A 26,090-nucleotide genomic window follows, 5' to 3' on the forward strand; every position below is an offset into this window, starting at 1 on the left:
ATGTATTTGTATTCTGTGTCTTAAAAAGTTGTATTATTTTAATAGTTTACATAACGAGCAAATAAAGATCACTGACTAGAAAGAAGGGGTTAAACTAAAAGTTATGTTTTGTTTAATGGCTTTCTATGTTAAATCTCTTAGCTCATATCTATTCTGCTAGTCTAAGCCCTATACTAATTCTCTCTGGTGTCCAGAAGAAAAACATCTGGCATCCTGGATTAATATTTCGCAATCGCTCCTCTGCTTGCCCAGGCTGCCAGTCGTGCCGGGCACACACACACACACAAACACACAAACACACACACACACACACACACACACACTCACTCACTCGTATTGGAAGTAGAGGGGGGAGGACTGAAACGCGGCTCCTCCTTTCCTCAGAGGGAGGCTGAGTATGATCAGGTTACAGAGCTCGCTATGGAGCAGCCAAGCAAGCTGCAGACTGCAATAGCAGCAGAGGGGGTGAGGGACAGGTCACATGAAGAAACCAACATACTGGCTCACTCCTTTCTTCTCCACATGCGGCTGCCCTACTGATCCTGGGTATCCCTGGCACCTCAGCAGACAGCACAGGCTTTCCACTGATCTCTCTGCCCAAATTGCACTTCTAGGATATTGCATTATCATATAGTGCTCTTGACAACGTTATGACAGCTGTGTTTCTGGGAAGTCTGAGGAAAGCTATTTTGCTGCCCTATTGGTATATGTTGGCATCTCTGATCGGTCTTTTAACCTACGTGTGAAGTTATTTTACATAAAGTTGTTGGATGGCACAAAAATAATTTCTGAAGAATGAACCAAGAGGATACTTGAGAAAAAGATTCTTGTTTCTATGAAGGGAGAAGGCAACTTCATTGACCCATGTGAACGATTCTAGCTCCGTTTGCCATTCCAGCACTAGCGGCGAGTGTTTGATGGGTCGTGGCCAGGTTCACTCTCCTGTTTAGGTTCCCTGCTGGGTGTGTTACCCAAGCGGCTGTTCTAGATGCTCCTCGGGGCATCCTGGCTGTGCACCTCTAAAGGACCACAGAAACCATCTAAGGGGGAGGAGGAGGAGAGGAGACGGGAGAGGAGAGGAAGAAAAGAAGGGGGAAGTGGTGGTGGAGGTGGTGGAGGAGAGATGGATGAGTCTTCCTTGCTAGATTTGTTGGAGTGTTCTGTGTGCCTGGAGAGGCTGGACACTACTGCCCGGGTGCTCCCATGCCAGCACACCTTTTGTCGGCGCTGCCTGCAGAGCATCGTCAGCTCCAGGAATGAGCTGCGTTGCCCTGAGTGCCGCATCCTGGTGGAATGTGGGGTGGATGATTTACCAGCAAATATACTACTCGTCAGGCTGTTGGATGGGATCCGACAGAGACCCAGAGGCAGCCCCAGTGGAAGTCCCACCGCAAGCGGACAGCACAGTAGTAGTAACAACAGCAACAACCACAGTAGCAACTGTAACAGCCCAGGATGTTCTGCCACGGGAGGCACCTCAACGAGGCACCCGCACAATGCTGTCTGCACTCCAAGTTTGAGGGACCTGGCTGCTGCCAGCCAAAATGCCCTTTTACTAGCCAAGGTATGTGAACTTTACTAGCCAAGGTATTTCCATGGATTCACGTTCTGGCTGTGTTTAATCATTAGTGATCTGACTTGCTGTGTGTGCCAACTGAGCGCATGATGTTGCACCTGTTCTACTGATGCGTAGCAAGTGAGCAGGTACATTACAATAGATGTCTCTGTGTAGTGGGGGAGGGGGTCCAGACAGCGCTGCGAGGTTCTGCTATTTATAAATATTGTAATAGACAATAGACTACACGTGAGTAATGCCATTTACTGCCAGCCAGGCTGTGCATATCGTCACACCTGCACAGAGCACCCTGCAGAGTCATTTATCACCTGCATTATCCTTACCTCGCTATGGGAATGCGACTGTATGCTGATAGAGATTGCCCATCTTGGCCATACTAGCTGGACCTGCCATATTTTAGTTATGGCTTTCTGGAAGTGAAGAGGTTAAACACGTCAAATCTAATCTATAACTCTTTGCCACTCTGTATTGTAACAAGTGGCATGGTGAAATGGGAGCCAACTGTAAATCATACACTTGAATAAAAGAGGCTGTAAATTTGTATTTTGGGTGTATGGAATGTACTGTTTGTGGACACTTGCATATTTAATAGAAGGTATTGCATATCAGTGTATAGAATCAGAGTAATCCAAGAATCAAATCAAAACGGCAATTTCTGTACTTGGATAGTATATTTCAATTTACAAAGGTGGTTAGTGCGTTATGGAATATTTATGATACTGAATATAAATATATATTTACAGTATATATAGATAAATAGATATAAATATATAATATAATAAATATTGGATTCCGTAATAAGTGATACTCTCAATGTTCGCTTAAACCTGTGGCTCACCAGCTCTTGTGGAACTACAAGTCCCAAAATGGACTTTCGGCAGGATCAAACTGGGAAATGTAGCTCCACAGCAGCTGGAGAGCTACAATCCTGCATGAGAGAGAGAAACACATTTCCTTCACCAGTGACATCAGAGAGCTAGTCTTCTATAGCTCCTTACAACATACTTAACACATTCCACACATCACAGCAACACACAAGTGTATTTCTGCAATACAAAAATGCATGCCCTTCAACTTCAGAGAGCCACTGTGAATTAATGTCTCTTTTTATGGCTTCCCAAAACACATCTGTCAGGTCAGGATTAGCTCTCCTAATGATATATTTAACTTCCCAACATATCTCCTCCTGGAATGATTAAAAAATGTTTGTTTTACCAAACCTATCATTTTGCATCTGGTGAGTTACTTTGGTTCACCATTTGAGACTCAGGGATGCCTAACTATATTTTTCATAACAAAGTTTGTTAAGAGGCGATCAAAGAGCTTAAGTCAAAGTTTATTTATATTTTCGAAATCCATACAAAACACAGTTACCAATGATCAAAATGATAGATACTGTACAGAGTACAAGTCCAGTTTTTTTTATCCATTAGTATGGAAAATAGATGGTACATATAGCATGTGCTGTATATCTGTTCTCAAGTACTGCTGCAAATTAGAATAATTCAAACCAGTGCTGAATATATATATATTGATTTTTTATTGAAACATGTTTCAGTTTGTCTATTGTGAGTAAAGAACATGTGTTTCCTACTACATCACCAAACCTTTTGACTTTGCAATAACATTTCTTGTGCATTAATAAAACAGAATTATTGCTTATGATTGGGTAGGCTTTTAAAATGATGTTTTGAAGTATTTACCTAATCCCTCTATATCTATCTCATGTATTTTGTTAAGATTAATCCTCTCAGTTTGTTTAGTGATAACATGTCTTACTGTATTTTATGGTTTGCTTATTGTTGTGTATTTGCAGTGGTATCTATTGTGTGAAAACATATAGTTGATTTTTTTCACCATTGTCTGATTTCTCAAACATTTCTTGCATGCCGATAAAAACGTTAAGGGTTTGACACTGAGACTTTGGGCCTGATTCATTAAGGGACGTAAATCCCGATACGTGTCATATTTTGCATAAAATCACTTTGCGCATGCTCAGAAATGGACTATACTCCAGGAATGCAAGTGCATTCAATTCATCTTTGAACGCAAAGGACACTTCTGATTTCAAGGGCTGTACAGTACGGGGGAGGGAAAGGAGGAATGCACATAGGCAATATACGGTAATGGCGTGCCAAGGTTGATCGCATGCACATCTGTCCGATTCAAGCTCTGGGCATCTCTCAGGTATGTGATTTTTAGCTGTATCACTTGCACCAGCTACTGGTCAGGTGTTAGTGCCAGTTAGTGATGACGGTCGCGTATGCATGCTAGAACATGTGTTTGCAACTAATTGCAACTGTATAAATGCATTTTATGTACAGTAGCCATTTACAAAATCCTGATATATATATTTTATGTAAAAACAAAGAAAAACTTTTTTCAATATATGTTCATTAATGATTATATTATTAACAAGTGTTAACGTATTTAATAATTATTTTTTCATCTGTGCATTCTGATGGGACTTTATACATATGCATTGTATGTATCCTGCAGTGTGTTGTGTCTGTCTGCCTGCGGCAAATGCTATATAGAAAGAGCGTACTTATAAAGGTTTCCTGAGATCCTCTTGAACTTGAATACAGGCGTCCCTGTGCGCAAATTGTGTTCACTTTGCGTTCCTTGATGAATTGGGCTCTCTTTGTTTTCAGGTAAAAATTATCTCAGTGTCTCATGGCATAAGTTAAAAATATCAGCACAGCTCAGCCTAAGGCTGACGTCATGCTAATTATTTATGTTTTGTTGTTGGAACCTCCATATTGTTTTTGTATGTTTAGAAGCTAAAAAGGAAATGCCAGTTTAAGTAATTGATATTTTTACCTGTTTAATTCAAGCATGCCATGGATTCTGATTTTATGATAACATTCAAGTAAATACTAAGCTTTTCTGAAGATTGATATGATATTGGTTTTAATGACTTATTGTAAGCCTTTGTCTATATATACATTTTTCATTTTTGTTTTTAGCCGAGTGTAGGAGCACGAGTGCATGGAGGAGCGTAAAAGATTCTATTTGCGTTATATTTACGCTCCTACACACCCCAGTACGGCCATTGCACCTGAAATGTGTACGCAGCCTAAAGGATTACAAGGACAGTTTGGTTCCAAAGTTTTCGGCTATGCTTGTGTATAAGATGGTGGTTGGTAAAGACTGTGTAACTTATTATTGGTTGATTACAGACTACAGTATATATAACATTAACTTATGCTAAGTATATGTTTATAAATCACAGAAATACCAGTTTTTTTTTATTATATATCCATTTTTGGTAGATTATTTACCAGCGCAACATCATCATTGGCGCCCTGTTTATCATAAAGCTAAAATGTGTGTAGTAGAGTAAGTGTAAAGTAAAACTATTTTTCATTAGTTTTCATATTTTTTAACTATCTAGCATGAGTTATAAAGAGCCAATGTTCTTCTTGAAAATGTATCTGTGTCAGTAAAGTAAAGATAAATATATATATATATATATATATATATATATATATATATATATATAAATATATATATATATATCTATATATACACTCAGGTCCATAAATATTGGGACATCGACACAATTCTCATATTTTGGGCTCTATACACCACCACAATGGATCTGAAATGAAACGATGTGCTTTAACTGCATACTTTCAGCTTTAATTTGAGGATATTTACATCCAAATCAGGTGAACGGTGTAGGAATTACAACAGTTTTTATATGTGCCTCCCACTTTTTAAGGGTCCAAAAGTAATGGGACAAACTAAACAATCCTACATCAAACTTTCACTTTTTAATACTTTGTTGCAAATCCTTTGCAGTCAATTACAGCCTGAAGTCAGGTGATTGACTTGGCCATTGCATAACATTCCACTTGTTACCCTTAAAAAACTCTTTGGTTGCTTTTGCAGTATGCTTTGGGTCATTGTCCATCTGCACTGTGAAGCGCCATCCAATGAGTTCTGAAGCATTAGACTGAATATGAGCAGATAATATTGCCCAAAACACTTCAGAATTCATCCTGCTGCTTTTGTCAGCAGTCACATCATACATGCCCACGCCATGACACTACCACCACCATGCTTCACTGATGAGGTGGTATGTTTTGGATCATGAGCAGTTCCTTTCCTTCTCCATACTATTCTCTTCCCATCACTCTGGTACAAGTTGATCTTTGTCTCATCTGTCCATAGGATGTTGTTCCAGAACTGTAATGGCTTTTTTAGATGTTGTTTGCCAAACTCTAATCTGGTCTTCCTGTTTTTGTGGCTCACAAAGGATTTACATCTTGTGGTGAACCTTCTATATTCTCTCTTGTGAAGTCGTCTCTTGATTGTTGACTTTGACACATATACCTCCTGGAGAGTGTTCTTGATTTGGCCAACTGTTGTGAAGGGGTTTTTGTTCACCAGGGAAAAAATTCTTCTGTTATCCACCCCAGTTGTTTTCCGTGGTCTTCCGGCTCTTTTGGTGTTGTTGAGCTCTCCGATGCGTTTTTTCTTTTTAAGAATGTTCCAAACAGTTGATTTGGCCACACCTAATGTTTTTGCTATCTCTCTGATGGGTTTGTTTTGATTTTTCAGCCTAATGATGGCTTGCTTCACTGATAGTGACAGCCCTTTGGATCTCATATTGAGAGTCAACAGCAACAGATTCCAAATGCAAATGTCACACCTAGAATCAACTCCAGACCTTTTACCTGCTTAATTGACGATGAAATAACAAGGGAATAGCCCACACATGTCCATGAAATAGCTTTGGAGTCGATTGTCCCATTACTTTTGGTCCCTTAAAAAGTGGGAGGCACATATAGAAGCTGTTGTAATTTCTACACTGTTCACCTGATTTTGATGTAAATACCCTCAAATTAAAGCTGAAAGTCTGCAGTTAAAACACATCTTGTTTGTTTCATTTCAAATCCATTGTGGTGGTGTATAGAGCTCAAAATATGAGAATTGTCTCGATGTCCCAATATTTATGGACCTGACTGTATATGTCTGCTCTGTTAGAATCCTGCCTTTCTGTGGCTATATATGTTAATAAAACGTAGTTCCCCCCCAAATCTTAGTTTTTTGCACTTCTGGGGGTAAATGTATGGAGGATCGGTTTCTGCAAGTCGCCAGAAATCGGCGACTTTGCAGGGGAAAATTAAAGTGACGATTGCTTTTAAATGCCAACTTGCCTTCAAAGGCCATCGTCACTTTAAATTCCTGCAAAGTTGCCGATTTCCGACGACTTGCAGAAACTGATCCTTCATATAATATAACCCCTGGGCTTTTACACATAAAAAGTAGCTTGGAGAAAAGAAGTAGATGCAACTGGGTTCCCTTGAAACCTCATTTACTAATTTTAATTCAAAGACCTTTTTATGTGCAATGCTCTCTCCCAAACAGGCTTCCACCAGCCTGCACAGCACCTTTCTACCATAGCGATCTAATTACTTGCCACTGTTAATCTTATTTTTATGGGAGTCTGGAGAGATTGCTATGAGCCACCATGATTCTGCCCGTTTTCCTTTGTCTCTTGTCACTTTCTCTTATAGAAGGTCGTTATGCTGTGATTGGTAGTTCAACCAGAGGCTTACAGTGGGTCTGTCTCCTCCTTTCGCTTCCAATGTAGGTGGTGCTCTGACACCTCAGAGGCAGCATATATTTCAAAGGCTCACAAAAGCTCTTTTATTGTGAGACAGATGGGCATTGCGTCACAATACTGACCTGTCTCACAATAAACCAGCTCTTATGAGCTTTTGAAATATATGCTGCCTTTGAGGTGTGTTGCTTAATAAGCTACCACTTTATTATTAGTGGTTGGTAGCTCAGCAGCAGAAAGTTGCTGAACTACCAATCACAGTGCAGACAGCTTCAGGTCAAATCTACACCTCTCTCATAGGGACAGATTCAATTAGCCATAAAGTTAGGTCTCGATGGAGCAGAAATAGGAGCAAAACAAATGCTGGAAAGGGTAATGTGGGTCCTCAGTAAATGAAATAAAAAACATAAAAATGGGTTAAGGTAATCTGTGCCCTGAGTACCCATTAAGCTAAAGTCTAGGTTGCCTAGTGATTCGACTATGTGTACACAGTAAAGAATGCCCTGAAAGTACAAACCTTCTTTTATTTCAATATAATATAACAATCTTGCTCTGCAGAACTAAATCTGCATTCTTCAAAGTAGACACCTACTCCCTACTTCGTTAGGATGTCTTTACTTGTCCCAACTCAACCCCTACTGCTCTTCCAGGAAGGTCATCTTGCTTTGCAAACCTGTGCGGTGTAAATCGAGGACCATAATGGTTATAAAGCTGTATTTGTGCTGCAGAGTGGCCACTTGGAATTAAGATATGACCTTCAGTGATTTTCATAAACTCATCAGGAAGATTGTATGAGATGAGGAAGTTGTATTTTCTGCATGTAAGTGTGAAGTCATTGACTTTGCATTGGAACATAACATATATAAAAAATATATAATTACTATGTGAGCAATATTGCCTTACTGTCAATAATTGCATTGCTCAACGGGTGTTATCGTCTGTGGGGCTTTTTTTGGTACTGCTGACACACAGTTTTTCATCAGTGTGAGAACTTCCATGGAGAGCTATCCATTCCTGTTTTTCAATGTCAGCTGTTTCTCTCTCATCAAAGGTTCATTCTCTAGCTTGTGAGCATGTTCTGCAAACTGTATAAATGTGAATAATCATATTTTAAGAAGTCAGAATGTAATTACATAAAGGGGTTCTCCACCTAAATTCTGTATTTTCCCATTCATATATGCTTTATAGAATAGCTTATTTTAACAGTACACTCTAGGCAAACTTATCTTATAAAAACTCTCTACTACTGCTGCAGGCTTTGCATTGTTCTCTGGTGTAAGGTGTTAATCATTATAGCTTCCGATTTCTGGTTTTCACGCTCCCTTGCCAACTATAACTGATTATAATGTGCTATCCTGTGATAGCATATTATGGTATAGCTCAAATTTTAATGTGTTTTTATAGTATAACACATTATAATCAGCATAGATGTCAGGGCAGCGTGAGTACACTCTGGTACCCGTGAACTCCATTAAAGGCTTTAAGAACTAAATTTGTTATTAGGAGCACTGCAAATGTGGGTAGGGTGCAAATACTCTAAAATCTTTTATTTCAATGTAACCTCTTAGACTTGCGGCACAGGACACATACAGAGTTACAATCAAGTTACAGCTTTTCTGTAATTGGGCCAAAACTATGGGGCCAGTACCTGGGAACCTTTTTCTGGTGAGATGGAACAACCCAACACAACCATAAAAAACTACCCACTGTCACTGGTATGGAGTCCTCATGTTGTAAATCTACACACCAGAACAATAACAGTCTCTGCTGGATTGTTAGACAGTCTATTCAGAAATGTCATTCTTGTTGTTAAACTGAAGATATATCCTATTTATTTTTGCTTTATGCTTCTATAAATGTTGAGAAAAAACATTTCTAAATAGATGGTACTAACTTTTTTTTATTAAAATGCATAGCGGGGAAGTTTTCCCCAAATAACACACACTGTGACATAACCTTATACCAAACCAAATAAAGACACGGACACCAAATTAAAGTTGGAATGAATGACGGTATTTATTAATCATTAAACTAATAGGACTGTAAGGCGGACGAGAGCAGGGCAGTCAGGAACGCAAAACCAATAAAGGTGGAAAGGTCAGACCATAGTACCACCAACCCAGGATCATACCTTATCTATTGGCCGGTGCAAAGATCAAGTCCAACGGCAAGACTACGCCCCCTATTAACTCCGCCACTATAAACCATACAATACTGGCCCTATGGACCAACTAACAGGCGGACCAACCATAGATAACACCATAACCACAGAGGGGTAGTGACCTATGACAAGATCACCCGAGCACCATATGCACAGTTACCGACTACACTGCTCTCCTACTCTAACCAACTAACAACTCCAAATGTTGCCCATAAACTTGCAGGGAGGGTGGGAGGAATCCGGATGCAGGAAGAACTATATCCTGTCTGCACTGACTTATAACTGTGTATAAGTCCCAACCCCTTCCTGCTCCCATTGGCTGAAACTCCAGGAATCCACAGATAATAGGTCCTTTGGTAAGTCACTCACCCGCATGATTTTAACTGCGTTTAGTCTAATGGACACACTTCTCATCTGCGCATATTTTCATTTGTGTTTATTTTGATGTCACCTACTATAATGTTTAGGAAGAACTGCGCTCTAAATGGAGTATCTCTGCTGGGCAACCCTCTCCCCAGGGTTGAGGTCCTTCATCTTGCTGTTGCTGTTTGAACAGAAGCAGGAATGCAATTAAGATAGAGAAGTTCAAGCAGGTTTCAGTGCACTGGAAGCAACTGCTGATGGAGCAAGTGCCATAACAATCCAATCAGACACAGCATTCAGTGCAAAATCCCTGTTCACACCCTTGTGAATTGGTCCTGATGCTCCACCTCTCCATTCTCTTAAAGTAGGGATTATAATCTAGGGTATGTTTCTCTATGTAGACGAGGCGTACTAAGGAGAGAAATTCCATCTTGAGCGGAGTTGCTTTTAGACATTTGGCCTGATCATTGAACTGTAGACTCCCAGCTTGAAGTCAGTAGCCTCTCTGTACCGCATACAGCCACATAGTCTGTTGATACGATCCGCTCATTTTTTATTGTTGTTCAGAACCTGATTGTTAGATTGTTTGCACCTGCAGGTATCTCCTGACCAATCTAGAGCAGTTGTAAACCCGAAATGTAGCATGTTGTCTAAAGCTACTACTGAATAACCTGACTTGTTTGACTATGATACATATTTTTGCCTTGTTATTCCATTTTGAGTGTGTCTGCCCTGACCTTGGATTCTGATTTTGATTTGAGCTGCTTGCCTGGACCTCAGCCTGTATCCACCTTTTGTCTATTAGCAGGCACCTAGCAAGACAAACTTGGGGGCTATAACCATTGTTTTGAATCCCATCACAATATTGAGGGGTCCCTGGTGAACCTGGGTTACCATTATTCTCAGCGCCCCTGGTTATCCAGTGCTAATTGCTAATGTTACAGCCCAAACCTGAGACATTCTGTGGCAGATCTTTGCTAAAACATTCATATGTAGTAAATGAATGGTAAATGGATGTCTCTTCCTTCACCATCACCCCCCGTTCCCTGCTGCTGTGAGTTGGACATCTCTGCAGGGCTGGTTCTAGCATTGAAGCTCCTTTTTAATGTGTCTTTAGTCTTCCTTGTCTGAGGAAGGCTTTGTTCAAAATGTACAATGTTGCTTGATGTAGGATGTAGGAGCAATGTGACACCATGTTAATAAATGGAAAGATACAGAGAGATTAAACCCTACTTATAAATGGGATATAGTGTTCTTTAATAATTAGTAACAACAGGCGTATAGCTCCTCTTATATCTATTACAATGCGTCTGAGCAGACAAAATAAAACCTAAAGGCATAGTTGCCGATTTTTTCAAGATGGCGTCTGGGAGCTGCCTGAGGGGAGGTGGGCGTTTCGGGGGCGAGGCTATGCAAATCACACAATTTTGTCCATGATGTAATCACGCAAACGCCTCATTTTACAGCGGGGGGCGAGGCCAAATGCCGGGATTCCCTGAGAATCGCGCCATTTTGGATCTAATTCTGCCCACTTCACTAAGAAATGGGCAGATGCTGGAGGCTGCCATACTCGTCCGGGAGGCCCACATGGAATCCGGGAGTCTCCCGTACATTCCAGGAGAGTTGTCAAGAATGCCTAAAAGTTTGGCTATTTTGGTCCACACAGCTGTACATTATTTATTTTCAAGTGATATTAAATGGGGATTTCATTATGTATGCAGTTTAATACCCCAATAGCACTGCTAAGGCCACCACAACCTTCAGTTCACATAGTTACAGAGACATACAGCAATCAGGGCTTTGTTTTAGAACGCTAAAATGTACTATATGCTAGCTGTGTCTTATATAACAGTTATAGATGCTATGACTGTACAGCATGGCTGGATTGCACATTGTATTTTTCACAGACATGCAGAAAATTAGGCATAAAACTGGTGCATATTTAACTGTATAGATGGTGCTATAACTGTTCATATGCTGACAATTTTTTTTCTAGTACATTTTGCAAAATAAAACCAGTTGTCTTATTGGTTTGGGGTGCAGTACCTTTTTGCCTGGTTATCTGTGTATTAGTTTTATAAATGTCCCCCACAGTGTAACGCCTTCAGACAGGAGAAGCATCTGGTTCTAGTTCTGAGGAAGGATTAATAACATCTGGTTAATCACCTATTTAGGTTTACTAGACCAGTGCATTTCTGGATCTGGGGCTATTGGGTTTCTAGCAGCACCACACCAGTCTGCAGCATTGACTTTTTTTCCTATGTATTCCTTTTTATATTTTTATCTTTGCCTTCATCCTGTACATAACTGCTTGCTTAGATATAAAATGTAATTTACCTGCTTGCTAATTGAAAGACCAGTGCATGCCCTGGGGGAGCCTCCCTCACTGGGAAGTGGCTGCTCGGATGCTGTACCCTGGCCACTGCTGCTTCTTGGGGATGGCATACTCTGCTCCTCAGACTTGTAGTGTGGTGCATGACTGTGACATCATAGCCAAGCGCCACACTCCCAACATAACATTGATATTGAGGAGCAGCTGCAGATAGGTTCACATGGAAGAAGCTGCTGGCTTCTTTCCCTTCATGTCGACACTGGGGCTTCCTGTGGGTGTGCATCAGTGCATTAAAATCACTGAATTAGTTAAATGATGTTACTCATGCAGTGTTTTAGTTGATCCCTAGCCATTGGTGCCCTAGGCAACCTACTAGGTTTGACTATTGATAGCGCTAGCCCTGGTTAATTAATACAAAACAGGATTTAATAATATATTGAAATCAAGCAGGAATGTCAGTGTAGCAGAGTCATAAATATTATCTATAGGAATAATATTACTTAGAAAAAGAATATTTGCAATGCGTACAGCTGCTCTCTGTTAGAAGTTCCAGGTTCTTTCTGCACACAAACGCCCACTAAAAATCATATTGAATGCAGGATGACTTTACTGTAGAGTCTGAAAGAATTTGTGACAGCGTTACTATGACTTACTCAAGTCCAGTCCACTCATCAAACAGAATATATCTCTGCAGTGGTCAAAAAATAGGATATAAATAGACACTTTCATCTGCAGGAGACGTTTTATATTCAGTTTTTAGCATTTCTCTTTGTTGATGTGATGCTAATGAGTTGCATTGTTTGGAAACCTCTTAATGAGCTTTGAAACCTGTGTTGACAAATAACCGAATGAACAACATCCAACGTCAAAGTACTGTAGTCAGAGTGTGCATATCTGAGCAGCCTGGAATCAAAAGATGGCATCAGTCTAAGAAACCCTGAGTTCTTGCTGAAAGGGCAGTGTAGATAATTCATCAAATACCGCTTCTTCTTGTAGTCAGACTATGCAGACTCTCCAGGCTACTACAGTTGATTGCAGCTCAGCATTTTCCTAAGAGGAAATTGAGTCGGAGTAGACAATCCCCTTTGGTAAATGTATTTAAAGATCTAGGTCAGTTTGAAGCCCTTGGAAGGATAACTTCACCACCATTCTATTGCTATACAGAAACAAGGGTTAATGCAAATCATTCTCCCTGACAGACACAGATGTGATAAAAGCAGCTTTGCTTGGTATAAACTGAAATGTACGGTTCAACTTCTTGCAAATGTGTCAGCTTCTGTAAGGTATATAATCTTATTAAAACGTTTATTATTGTGTGAAGAGTGGTAATGCACAGCTGATCATGCAAGTTCACTTCTAGTAAATGGAAATGAATGTGTCATGCTTACTGTAATGTTACTTTGTCTTTGTTACCTTGCTTTACAATATTGATTACTGTGGTTATTAAATTCTAAGAGCTTCACTAGATTGATCCCAATTCAAGATTATAATTCCCCTACTATGCAAGTTGCTTGTGTAAAATACACACTGCCAAAGTAAATAGCGTCTGGCGTTCAGTGGGAAGTTTGGACAAGTCAGGCATCAGATGTATGCATGTTGTTCATCAGTGTTAGTAATTTAAGCCAGTGTCGTCCCAGTTTTTACATGGAATGAGCTGCATTTATTGTATAAATAACCGGCTGCCGGAGAATCTTATTTAAGCTAGATCGTAGCATATTTTTCTGGATGTTGGAGGAATATATAGAGGTTGTTGAGTAGAAGGGAAAAAAAATGAAAAGGGATAAATGTGACTGAAGAAGAACAGGAGATTGGGGAACGGTCTGCTATATATAAACTGGTTTTCTGCTTTGTTAATTGTTAGGGCCCTGAGATACTGATTTATCTATTGTGTCTTATGTGGCACACTGCTTATCTAGCTGATAATGACAGGCACAGAGCTATAGATACAACCCTGCTCATGTACATAGTCGGGTAGCACTGCTTTAAAACATTAGTTTGCTTTCATATTTGTATAAAAATGTTATGGATAGAGTTTCTCATGCATAATGGTCTACTGGTCATGCTGTACCGTAAATGATCTTCACAGTCAGTGATTTACATTTTACCTTATAGGACAACTAAGTCAGTCATTGCTTTCTCAATTAAAAAAATGCACTTTAACCATGATTAATTAGCCTTGTATACAATATTAATGAATATGAACTTAAATAGTATACCAAAAATAACTGAAGAGTTTATGCTTAACTCAATCAGTTACGTATACCTGCTGTCACATTATTTTGTTGACAAGAATGGAACAGGTTATCTATCTTGAATCACGTTTGGCCAGAGACTGGATAAAAGGCTGACTTCTGGCGCATAAAGAAAGACGTGATCACTGATGTCTCTGCAAGTTTGGGGCAAAAAATATACTCTAGCATTTTATTGTTTGAAATTAATGTTGTGGTTATCTGTTTGTGACCTGTGCACACGTCACATTATCTATCCATCACTACTTCTTTTGACAAACTTACAGAGTGAGAACAGGAACAGCATATTTTACTTTATGCACTATATGTGATATATATATATATATATATATATATATATATATATATATATACATATATATATATATATATATATATATATAATATACTCTATTTGTATATATGCATTAATAAATATGCATTAGAAAGCATTGAATTTAGAAAGGAAAAAAAAAGTAGTAAAATATTTAGCAGATTTTGTCCAGTTTGTTTCTTGACATCTGTTTTCAATTAGTCATCTCGATGAATGGAGTGTTGGTTTTTCAAACCATTCCAAGTACTGTCATCCTGGGATATTTTTAATATGTCTGGATTCTACTTTGGCACAGTGTCTAGAAGCATCACAGTGGAATGCATGAACAATTCTTTTTTGGAAAAGTATTGTTTAGTTCTGTTTTTTTCCATTTCTGTAAGATGACTCTCTGGGCCTTGTCAGTTTATATACTACATATCTGTTCCAAGTACAGTCAGAATAAAATAATATATTTTAGATAATAATTTGCAATACATTGTGACTTGGCAATTAAGAGGCAGATATGTGACATTTGAATATACATATATTAACATATATTAACTAGCGTCTTGACTATTGCAAAGAATTGACTATTAAAGTCCAGTAATAAAAGTGATTGACTATGAAATGTGCAATGAGTGCACTGTATTTCTATTGGCTCCTCAAGCACTATGCAACATGCAATAACTGTATTAATTTAAAAGTGGCCTCTTTCATTAGACTCAAGATGAAATGAGCAGTTTTACATTAATACTAAGATACATTTTACTTATTGAGGAGGGTGAGATGGATACACTAAATGTACCATAAGTTAGCAGTTCGTAGATATGGCTTTGTTTGTGTGTAATGAAGCTGCACTCATTCAAAGCAACTATTTCCCATGCTGGGCCAATGAGACCAGGCAAACATATGCATGTTATACAACCCTGTCATTAACTTATCGTCATACTTTCTTTGTAAGGTACCACAAAGCTCTGCAGCATCAGACTGTCAGGATTACAAATCATACAAAACAGAAATCGCATATAAAAACAGAACAAGTACATACGAGGTTGACTGGAGGTACAGGTTGAAGGGGGTACAGTCATGAAACAGAGAGTAGAGAGGGCCCTGCTCATGAGAGATTACAGTCTAGAGGGAGAGGGCGAAGCCAAGACAATAGGAGCGAGGATGCAGAGTGGACAAAGGAATGTAGCTACTTGAACATGCAGAGAATCGTATCGGATTGGGGCTAGAATAGGCTATAGCGAAAGGATGGGTTTTGAGAAAGTGCTTGGAAGTTTGAAGGTTGGTGGAGAGTGAAGGAAGGCTGGGTAGACAGTGCCATAAGTGGGGAGCAGCATGGGAGTCTTGGAGGTGGGAATGAGAGGTGGTCTTCAGAGAGGTGGAGAGGCTCATATCAGAGCCAGGTCAAAGAGAGCAAGCTGGAGTGTATCTCATGACAAGGTTGGAGAAGTATGAAGGGGAGGAGCTGGTGAGGGCATTGAAGGTGAGTAGCTTGAATTGAATTTTGGATTTAATGGGTGTAAGGATTTACAGAGGGGTACAGAATATGTGGAGAGACGAGAGAGGAAGATCAGTCTTCCGGGTATATATTTAGGACCAATTATAGAGGAGAAAGACAGGTGAGAGGAACGCCAGAAGGTTGAAGTAGCCAAGACGGGAGATAATGGACAAGGGTTTTGGCAATGTCCTGAGTGAGAAAGGGGTGTATTCTGTCAAGGAGTAGATGACAAGTCAGAGCATGAGACAGGAAGTGTGGAGTTTAGCTGAGGGCAGAGTCAATGACAGACAGCAGCTTTGGGAACAAGAGAAGGGGAAATGACACTAGTAAGGGGGAAGATGCTGTGCTCAGTTTGGGACATGTTTAGCTTTATGTAGCTTTAGAAAATTCAGGTGTAGATGGCAGAGAGGCAGTTGGACACACAGGATAAAAGACAAGCAGAGAGGTTGGGGAGGAAAAGTAGATAATAGAGCCCTATCCCCTCTACACTTCTCCCACACAATAATGCTCTGCCTCTTCTCCCATAGTCTCCACACTGTACCTTAAATACCAACTCCTGACCTTGCACAAATATAACGTTTTTATTATTGTTTTACCGATTATTACTGTTAGGGCCCTGAGTTACACTGAAGAATACTAGGAGCAACAGTCAGAAGGACACATATATGTTTCCCATGTGTCCATTGCTATGTATACAACCTGGAAGCTGCCCAGCTCATGAATCACAGCACATTAGGAAAATGCATGGAAAACAGACTGTAGCAGACACAGGCAGTACAGTGACTGGCGTGATGCCGCTACGTTAACTCTGACCTATGTGCATTATTATCACATAGCTCCCGACTATCATAATTTCATCGGAGCAGTTACGGTTCTTGGGCTAAAAGGGTGGATCTTACATAAGAGGGGCATGTTTGGGCGGATCGAGGGTGGTGTTTGCGCAGATTGGACCGGGCTTATTTTTTGCAGAATTTGCATGGATAAAAGTTGGGAAGTATGCTATCACATTATTACTTATATACTGTACCTGCTATCCCCCACAGCCTTTCCAAATGCCTACCCCTCTGATCCTGCTGAGACCATTGATAATCAGTACACTTTAAGAAACTATATATGTTTTTAAATTGCAAAACTGATTATATTATTCAATTAGTGACATTTAAAATTGGTATAAGCATTGATTACAATGGAACAAAAATATAGTATTTACTTGAGATAAAGTACTTAGATGTAGTATTTCCATTCAGTACCACTAAGCTACTAATTTTACAAGATATATTACTTAGAGATAGTGTTTACATGGCATCCACTAAATACATTAGATCTTCTACTTAGATCTACTATTTACATGAGATCATGTAATTATATCCACTATTTATAGGACCACTACTTAGTAGCCTAGAAAGAAGTCAGTCAGCTTTTTTAAAATGTAATTGTTTCCATTGTAATGTTTGTATTATGCCTCTTATTACAGTTTCTATATACTTACTAGCAGGTTGCAGGAAGCAGAGTTCTTTGGCTACAGGGATCTCATACAAAAGCTTTTTTAGTGTTATATAATCTCAACAGTAACAACTTCTAACTGTAGTAATAAGGAGTCCACAGTACTTCGCACTGAGGGTGCCTTTCAACAATCGGCAAACGTTTAGAAAATGAACATTGATTGAACACTTTGGAATGTACTTTCTGTACATTTTGTTTCCACAGACACTCTATGTGAACACAGAATGGTATTTGGGCATGACACAATGCTGCTCGACTGCCCTACATTCACAGCTGTGCATACAGAGAGCGCGTGTTGCCTAAAGGTCATTTCCGAAATTTCAAATCATGCGCAAATATTCTTCTTTATCTACTTCACACATTCACGGGGCTAACTTTATTCCATGACATTTGTAATGTAATGTTTTTATGTACATTGGTTGAAATGCATCTAGAAATACACTTTCCCATATAAATTGTTCCTGAGGATACAGAAGACATCAGTTTGAAGTAGGAGCCAAGGACTGGTTTCTACCATCTCTTAGTCATTTGTGGGGAGAAAAATGCTCTACGACTCCTAGCTCACACAAATGCGCCCACCCCTTGAATTACATTTAAATAATGTCCAGCAAAATAAAATCTTGTTTTTCAACTATGGGCATTATTTATACATCTAGCCCACATTCAGCAAAGGACACCCTGATCTGCTCAGATCCTCATCAGAAGAGGCAAAATCTTGCACCCTCTAGATATATTCATTTTCAAAATCTGTCCGTGTTAAGTTTGCATTTATACAGAGGCAAGAGCAAATTATATATTATTTTATATTTAATTATTTTTAGAACTATTCCTTTTAATCAATTGACCATATGTGATAGATCATCATCTGCTGCTATATAGGTAAAAGTGCTTGTTGTAACTTTGCAGATTTCCTGAGGATAGAGTACATATTGTACTAGGGGCATAATAATCATCGGGCCACATAGCATTTTTTGGGGTCCTGGTCATATGTATATATTTATTGCTTTGGAGGACCCTGACCTGCTCTCCTGGGTATGCATGTAGGCTGGCACGTGCACACTGAGCCCTGATTGAGATTTCATTCCCACTGTGATAATTATTTTAATTTGTAAGTATTATCATTATCATAGTGGAAGTGAAAGCTCAAATCCATGTGGCGGTCACCATGTATACACAGCAGAATAGGGGCCTATGGAGTGGATGAATATGCTTTGCTTTGTCACCTCACTACCAGGCCCCGTAGCGTACACATAGTTACGCCCCTGTACTGTACATTCTATTGTGAATGCAAGCACTATAAATTTATGCATACTTGCCAACTCTTCTGGAATGTCCGGGAGACTCCCGAAATTCGGGTAGATCTCCCGGACTCCCGGGAGAGCAGGCAAATATCTCGCAAACGGCCTCTTGCTGTAAAAATGACATTTTGGCCCCGCTACAAAAATGGCAAAATGACGCGATTCACCGCGGCCGCCCCTTCCGCCCTCCAACCACGCCCCCCTGCCTGGGATCTCCCGGAAAGAACTTTAAAAAGGTTGGTAAGTATGAATTTATGCAGACAGTTAGATCATAATGGAGATTATTATCCCATAGTATCAGTGTGCTAACTGATCCCTATCAAATATGGGTCAAAATAGATTGGATTTTTGGTGTGATAGCTTTTCACCCTGTGAGTATGAACAGTTTTCGTTTGGTATGATGGCCATACAGAATAGGGGCCCCTATGCCATCTGCATTTCCATGTGGTTTACATGCCTTCACTGCAGGGTAAATACATATGACCGCACTGCGGTAAAACTGTAATGGGTGTAAACCAAAATGTGGAAGCTGCTTCTCTATTATTTGCCTAGGTTTTTTTTTATAACTTATAACTTGTAGCACTGTACAGATATATATTTATCTTGAGTCTGTCACCTAATCTATCATTTGTGTGTCTGGATGTGTTTTTGATTGCACATTCATCTGCGAGCAGCAGTCTGTCATAAGACACTTACTGATACCGCAGCCCTCAGCAATTTACTTCTTTATAATTGTTACTCTTCATTAAACAAATACAAGGAAGTCTGGCTGATACACACTGCAGTGAGAGAGGAATCTGGGAAAGAATTTTGTTTATATGTACATTATTATGGCCAAGGTTTGATTCTAAGTCAATACTGATAGGATTATTATCATATTTAACTGATTACTTGTCATGATAAATGGACTGAAATATACAGAAAATGTTTGTTGTAGACACAAGCAATTCATTAAATATTCAATTAACTATCTTTGGCTTCACAGGGCTAATCCCCAGTACAGCGCATTCATAATTAATCTGTTACTTTGTAAACAGAACTGACCGCTTTTAGTCACAATTATATGCTCATTGTGTAGTCTTACAATTGTAAATTTTCATGGCAACAGTTTCCATCAGACAAAGCATGCACTCAGTGTTATATAGTTGATAACTACTTATCAAAGACAATAAATGCTAGTAAAGCTTTCTCCAAGATAATGCAGTTATTTACAGTACTAGCAACGCGGGAATGTGCAGATGTAGGGTAACCCATAGCAACCAATCAGATATTATTCATAGTCTACTGTGCGCTATATCCATGAATGTTAACTGCTCGTTGCTATCAGATTTACAATTTTGCAATACTAAAAAACAATTACACTTTTTATCATTAAAAAAATTATCTGCTCCAATATTCATTGTTCTTGTTCTAATTCTGTGTTTAGTTATTTTCTTTTCCTGAATGTTCTACGATTTAAAAATTGATTTAAATGGTTTTTTTTTTTAAATGTACATAAATAGTCTATTTTGTTTTTCTTTGTTTACTTTTTAATCTAGTTTGATACAAGGTCAAATGCCACAAATTGTATATTGGTCCTAAAACATTGCAACAGGAAAAAGTCATTGGTGGGGCTATATGACCCACAGCAATGCTGTTTTTGGGGTCAAAGTGTTGGTTATTGAATGAATAAATATAAGTGTTGTGTGAAATATGTAGAGGCTGACAATCAAGTAGAATGTATTTGGGAAATGAAGAAGGTTTGGGAATTTCATAAGCTTGTCTGTAGAGATGTGTTTTCAGAGAACGCTTGGGGAAAATCTTGGCTTTCAAGGAAGGTAATTCTGCAGTCTGTGCACCCCAAAAGCTCTGTAACAGGGAATGGTAGCAATATTAGGTGAGGATGATATCATAGGTGCTGATCTTGTCTGTTTGTCATGTCAGGAAGTATCTTTGGAACTGATATATTGGTTGGTTTGGTCATTGATACTTGGCTGACAAAGGAAGAACTCGAAAGTCGACTGACTAAAATTAAGATAAATAAAGCTCCGGGTCCAGATGACATACACCCAAGGGTTATTAGGGAGCTAAACTCAGAAATAGCTAGACCACTATTCTTAATATTCATAGATTCAATTTCATCAGGCTCAGTATCAAGGAACTGGCGAATAGCAGATGTGGTGCCGTTGTTTAAAAAGGGAATGAGATCACAACCAGGGAATTATGGACTGTTAAGCCTGACATCAATAGTGGGGAAACTACTAGAAGGTATATTAAGGGATAGTATTCATGAATACATGGTAAGCAATAAGATTATTAGTGGGAATCAGCATGGATTTGGGAGGGATAGGTCATGTCAAACTAATCTAATTAGTTTCTAAAAGGAACTTAGTGGGAGCTTAGACCATGGTAGTACAGTAGATGTGGTCTCCTTAGATTTTACAAAGACCTTCGATACAGTGCCACACAAGAGGTTAGTTTACAAAATAAATGAACTGGGTCTAGGAAACAACATTTATCCTTTTTCTATTTATACCTAAGAAAGAAGCAATGTGTTGGGTATATATACTAGGTGGATCAAATGGTGAATCGGTATTAGTTTGGATAATTATATATTGATATTGCTGTTAGCATTTATTGAAGCTACATTAGATTGACACTATATTGTAATGATATTTATATTTATTATTTGAAAGGCACTTTTATTACAGTTTTGGTAATAACACTAAAGATTGTAGCATATTTTGTGTATCCTGGACTCATCAGATATCACAGTTCACATTTTTTCATTTCATTGTAGAGTATTTTTTACAATAACATTCACCTATTTTCTGTTGCATAATATCTGTCTAATAATAACACTTTTCTCATATTTTTCTTTTTTTATTGCTATTATTATTTTTCACTAAGTTCATCATCATTCACTTATGATCGCTAATTCATATCAAACTTTTAGCCACATTATTATTATATTTTAGTTTTCCCGGCACCTTTTTTTATTCCTTATTTTTTATTCACTCACAATTAATGGGTATCTGGTATCAGTACATGTATAACCCACAATTAATTCTGGGTGAGTTTGTTTCTTCTCCACTTATCAGCACTCATTGATATCATTTTTTAATATGTGCCGTTGTAATCTGGTTCTTCTTATGTCGCCCAATACTGATAACTAAATATCTGATTATTAGATAGAGAAAAGGTAACTTTACAGTATTAGCTGTCTGTCATAATTCTGTATGGGAAAAGTATTAGTATTATTTCCATATTGCACATTTGAGGTTAGAAGGTGTTATTTATTAATAGTACCAATTCACAGATATTAAATGTATCATTTAGGGTAGTGTTTTTATGTTTTAATACACAAGTATTTGTGTTATTGGTAGGAATACTTTTTTGGCATGTTTTTAAGGATTAAAGATTATACATGTATAACTGGTGGTGTGGGGGAGCGGGGGTGTTACTACAAAGGTGAGAAGTGTAAATGTGTTATTAAAGAGGTGGTGGTGCGGGGGATGTGCTACTTCAGAGGTGAAAGAGGCCAAACATGTTACAGGGGAGGGGCATGCCTCATTCCCATTCAGACGCTGCCACACCCACCTAGATATGAGGACCACGCCCCACTGGTGGTGGCAGTATACACATTCTGTCTCCATGTGGAATTTTTAATGGTGTCAAGAGGTATGACAACTGAGATATGGCACAACTGCAAAAGGTTCCTCTTTTGTTTCAATAAATTATACAGATTTTACATGTATAAGCCAGTAAACTTTTATTGTGGCCCAAATAAGTACTATGTCCCAATGGGGTCCTTGCGCCCCTTATCTGCATACTGCCCGTACCCCTTCTGATTCAAGTTTACACATAGATATGCAGGAGTTGGCTGGGTTAAACATTATAATGCTCTGATTTGCTACAGGGAGTGTTCTAGTCCTGCCAACTTAATTTGCTGCTCTTGTCTGTGTACCACTTGTGAATAATGACAACAGGTGCTCTGACCTTAGGCAAACGCACCTAAAAATAACAGTAGTGTTGGCTACTTGCAATATTCTATTTAGGACGCAAGTAAGGGAGGGCAAGTAATATGTTTTCATACTGAAATTACTTGTTAGTTGAATTCTCCACTCACAAGTGCATAGATTAGAAATAACTGTAATATATGCAGAAAACATAATAACAATAATTTGCATGCTATTTTAATTAAGAACACACAGCACTGCTGTCACTGTTATGTTGGAATGATCTGATGGTATTAGGCAAATATACAAGGTGCAACATGTGTAACATATTGTATATGAGGGTCAAAGTCAGGTCATGTGGTAGAAGTGCCTCCATGGGAAACCATAGGCTTCTCCTGCTTAGCCTTGGTGAGGAATGCTTTGCACCATACCTGCCAAATTGTTGCAGATATAGGCACATCCTTTACTTTTAATTGTTGCTGCTTTGTGATAATGGTATACACATAACTATAATTACCAAGTGCCTTCTTCATACATTGTGAGGAGCGCTGCTATATAATTTAAGTAGGAGGGAATGCAGGGCAATGGCAATGGGAAAGACAGGATGCATTAAAGATGAGAATGACAGAAATAGAGCCCAAATCTCCAATAAATACTCCCCTTTGTAAACCACATATTACATAGAAATACTACACCTCCCATTGTAAACCACATATTACATAGAAATACCACACCTCCCATTGTAAACCACATATTACATAGAAATACCACACCTCCCATTGTAAACCACATATTACATAGAAATACCACACCTCCCATTGTAAACCACATACTGCATAGAAATACCACACCTCCCATTGTAAACCACATACTACATAGAAATACCACACCTTCCATTGTATACCACATATTACATAGAAATACCACACCTCCCATTGTAAACTACATATTACATAGAAATACCACACCTGCCATTCTAAACCACATATTACATAGAAATACCACACCTCCCATTGTATACCACATATTACATAGAAATACCACACCTTCCATTGTATACCACATATTACATAGAAATACCCCACCTCCAATTTTAAACCACATATTACATAGAAATACCACACCTTCCATTGTATACCACATATTACATAGAAATACCACACCTCCCATTGTAAACCACATATTACATAGAAATACCGCACCTCCAATTGTAAACCACATACTACATAGAAATACAATAACTCCCTTTGTAAACCACATTTTACATAGAAATACCACACCTGCCATTGTAAACCACATATTACATAGAAATACCACACCTCCCATTGTAAACCACATACTACATAGAAATACCGCACCTCCAATTGTAAACCACATACTACATAGAAATACAATAACTCCCTTTGTAAACCACATTTTACATAGAAATACCACACCTGCCATTGTAAACCACATATTACATAGAAATACCACACCTCCCATTGTAAACCACATACTACATAGAAATACCACACCTGCCATTGTAAACCACATATTACATAGAAATACCACACCTCCCATTGTAAAGCACATACTACATAGAAATACCACACCTCCCATTGTAAACCACATACTACATAGAAATACCACACCTGCCATTGTAAACCACATATTACATAGAAATACCACACCTTCCATTGTATACCACATATTACATAGAAATACCCCACCTCCAATTTTAAACCACATATTACATAAAAATACCACACCTTCCATTGTATACCACATATTACATAGAAATACCACACCTCCCATTGTAAACCACATATTACATAGAAATACCCCACCTCCAATTGTAAACCACATACTACATAGAAATACAATACCTCCCTTTGTAAACAACATTTTACATAGAAATACCACACCTCCCATTGTAAAGCACATATTTCATAGAAATAACACACCTCTCATTGTAAACCACATATTACATAGAAATACCCAGAGCCGTAACTTACAATTCTAGTGCCTGGGGCGAGAAAGACAAATGCCGCCCCCCTAGCCCTCAATTTTAATCAAATGAACCTAAACTATTCCTAAATTGCACCCGCCTTCAGCTTTGCGCCCTGGGCGGTCGCCCCTGTCGCACAGCCCTAGTTACGGCCCTGGAAATACCCCACCTCTAATTGTAAACCACATACTACATAGAAATACCACACCTCCCGTTGTAAACCACATATTACATAGAAATACCACACCTCCCATTGTAGACCACATATTACATAGAAATACCACACCTTCCATTGTATACCACATATTACATAGAAATACCACACCTTCCATTGTATACCACATATTACATAGAAATACCACACCTCCCGTTGTAAACCACTTATTACATAGAAATACCACACCTCCCATTGTATACCACATATTACATAGAAATACCACACCTTCCATTGTATACCACATATTACATAGAAATACCACACCTTCCATTGTAAACCACATATTACATAGACATACCACACCTCCCATTGTAAACCACATATTACATAGAAATACCACACCTCCCATTGTAAACCACATATTACATAGAAATACCACACCTCCCATTGTAAACCACATATTACATAGAAATACCACACCTGCCATTGTAAACCACATATTACATAGAAATACCACACGTCCCATTGTAAACCACATATTACATAGAAATACTACACATGCCATTGTAGACCACATACTACATAGAAATACTACACCTCCCATTGTAAATCACATATGACATAGAAATACAACACCTCCCATTGTAGACCACATATTACATAGAAATACTTTTGGCAGAGAAATGCCTCCATCGTTACCCATATATTGGAGAGAAATATCCCACATTGTAGACTGCATATTGCAGAGAAACCTCCTTTCCTCTAAATGTTCGAGGGTTATTCAAGACTGAGCTCTCACCCCTCTCACCCTCGAAGTATCATCGAGGTGTCAGCAGGAAGTGTTGCAATCAGGGTCAAACAAACCTATGAGTGCCACGCATACACACACATGGATGACTGCAGTGCAATGCAATGACGTGGATCCTTTAGATTTGTGTGTGTGACTACACACCTTGATTTGGTTTTGCACACCTTTATTCAGTTTGGTCTTGGAAAAGGTTGGCCAGAACATCAAACCAAATCCATGAATTGTACAATATACATATAATACAGTATAAATATAAAAAGGAAGAATGTGGGCTTGAAAGTAAGCAACAAAAATGTCTTTATTCCAATATTTTGGATCCCAACAGGACCCTTGATTTTAGGATCTAA

The 26,090-nt window shown here is 38.7% G+C and overlaps 1 protein-coding gene across 3 annotated transcripts in view; it reads left to right on the forward strand.

Moving 5' to 3' along the window:
- Positions 1-408: 408 nt before the first annotated feature.
- SH3RF3 (SH3 domain containing ring finger 3) overlaps positions 409-26,090 on the forward strand; it is a 358,548-nt gene continuing 332,866 nt past the window's right edge. For all 3 annotated transcript variants that reach the window (XM_075200284.1, XM_075200285.1, XM_075200286.1), the window contains exon 1: positions 409-1,564. In XM_075200284.1, coding sequence (XP_075056385.1) covers positions 989-1,564 — 576 coding nt within the window. In that variant the 5' untranslated portion in view covers positions 409-988. The remainder of the gene's footprint in view (positions 1,565-26,090) is intronic.

Source organism: Mixophyes fleayi, chromosome 2 (genome assembly GCF_038048845.1).
Source record: "Mixophyes fleayi isolate aMixFle1 chromosome 2, aMixFle1.hap1, whole genome shotgun sequence".
NCBI classification, from domain to species: Eukaryota; Metazoa; Chordata; class Amphibia; order Anura; family Limnodynastidae; genus Mixophyes; species Mixophyes fleayi.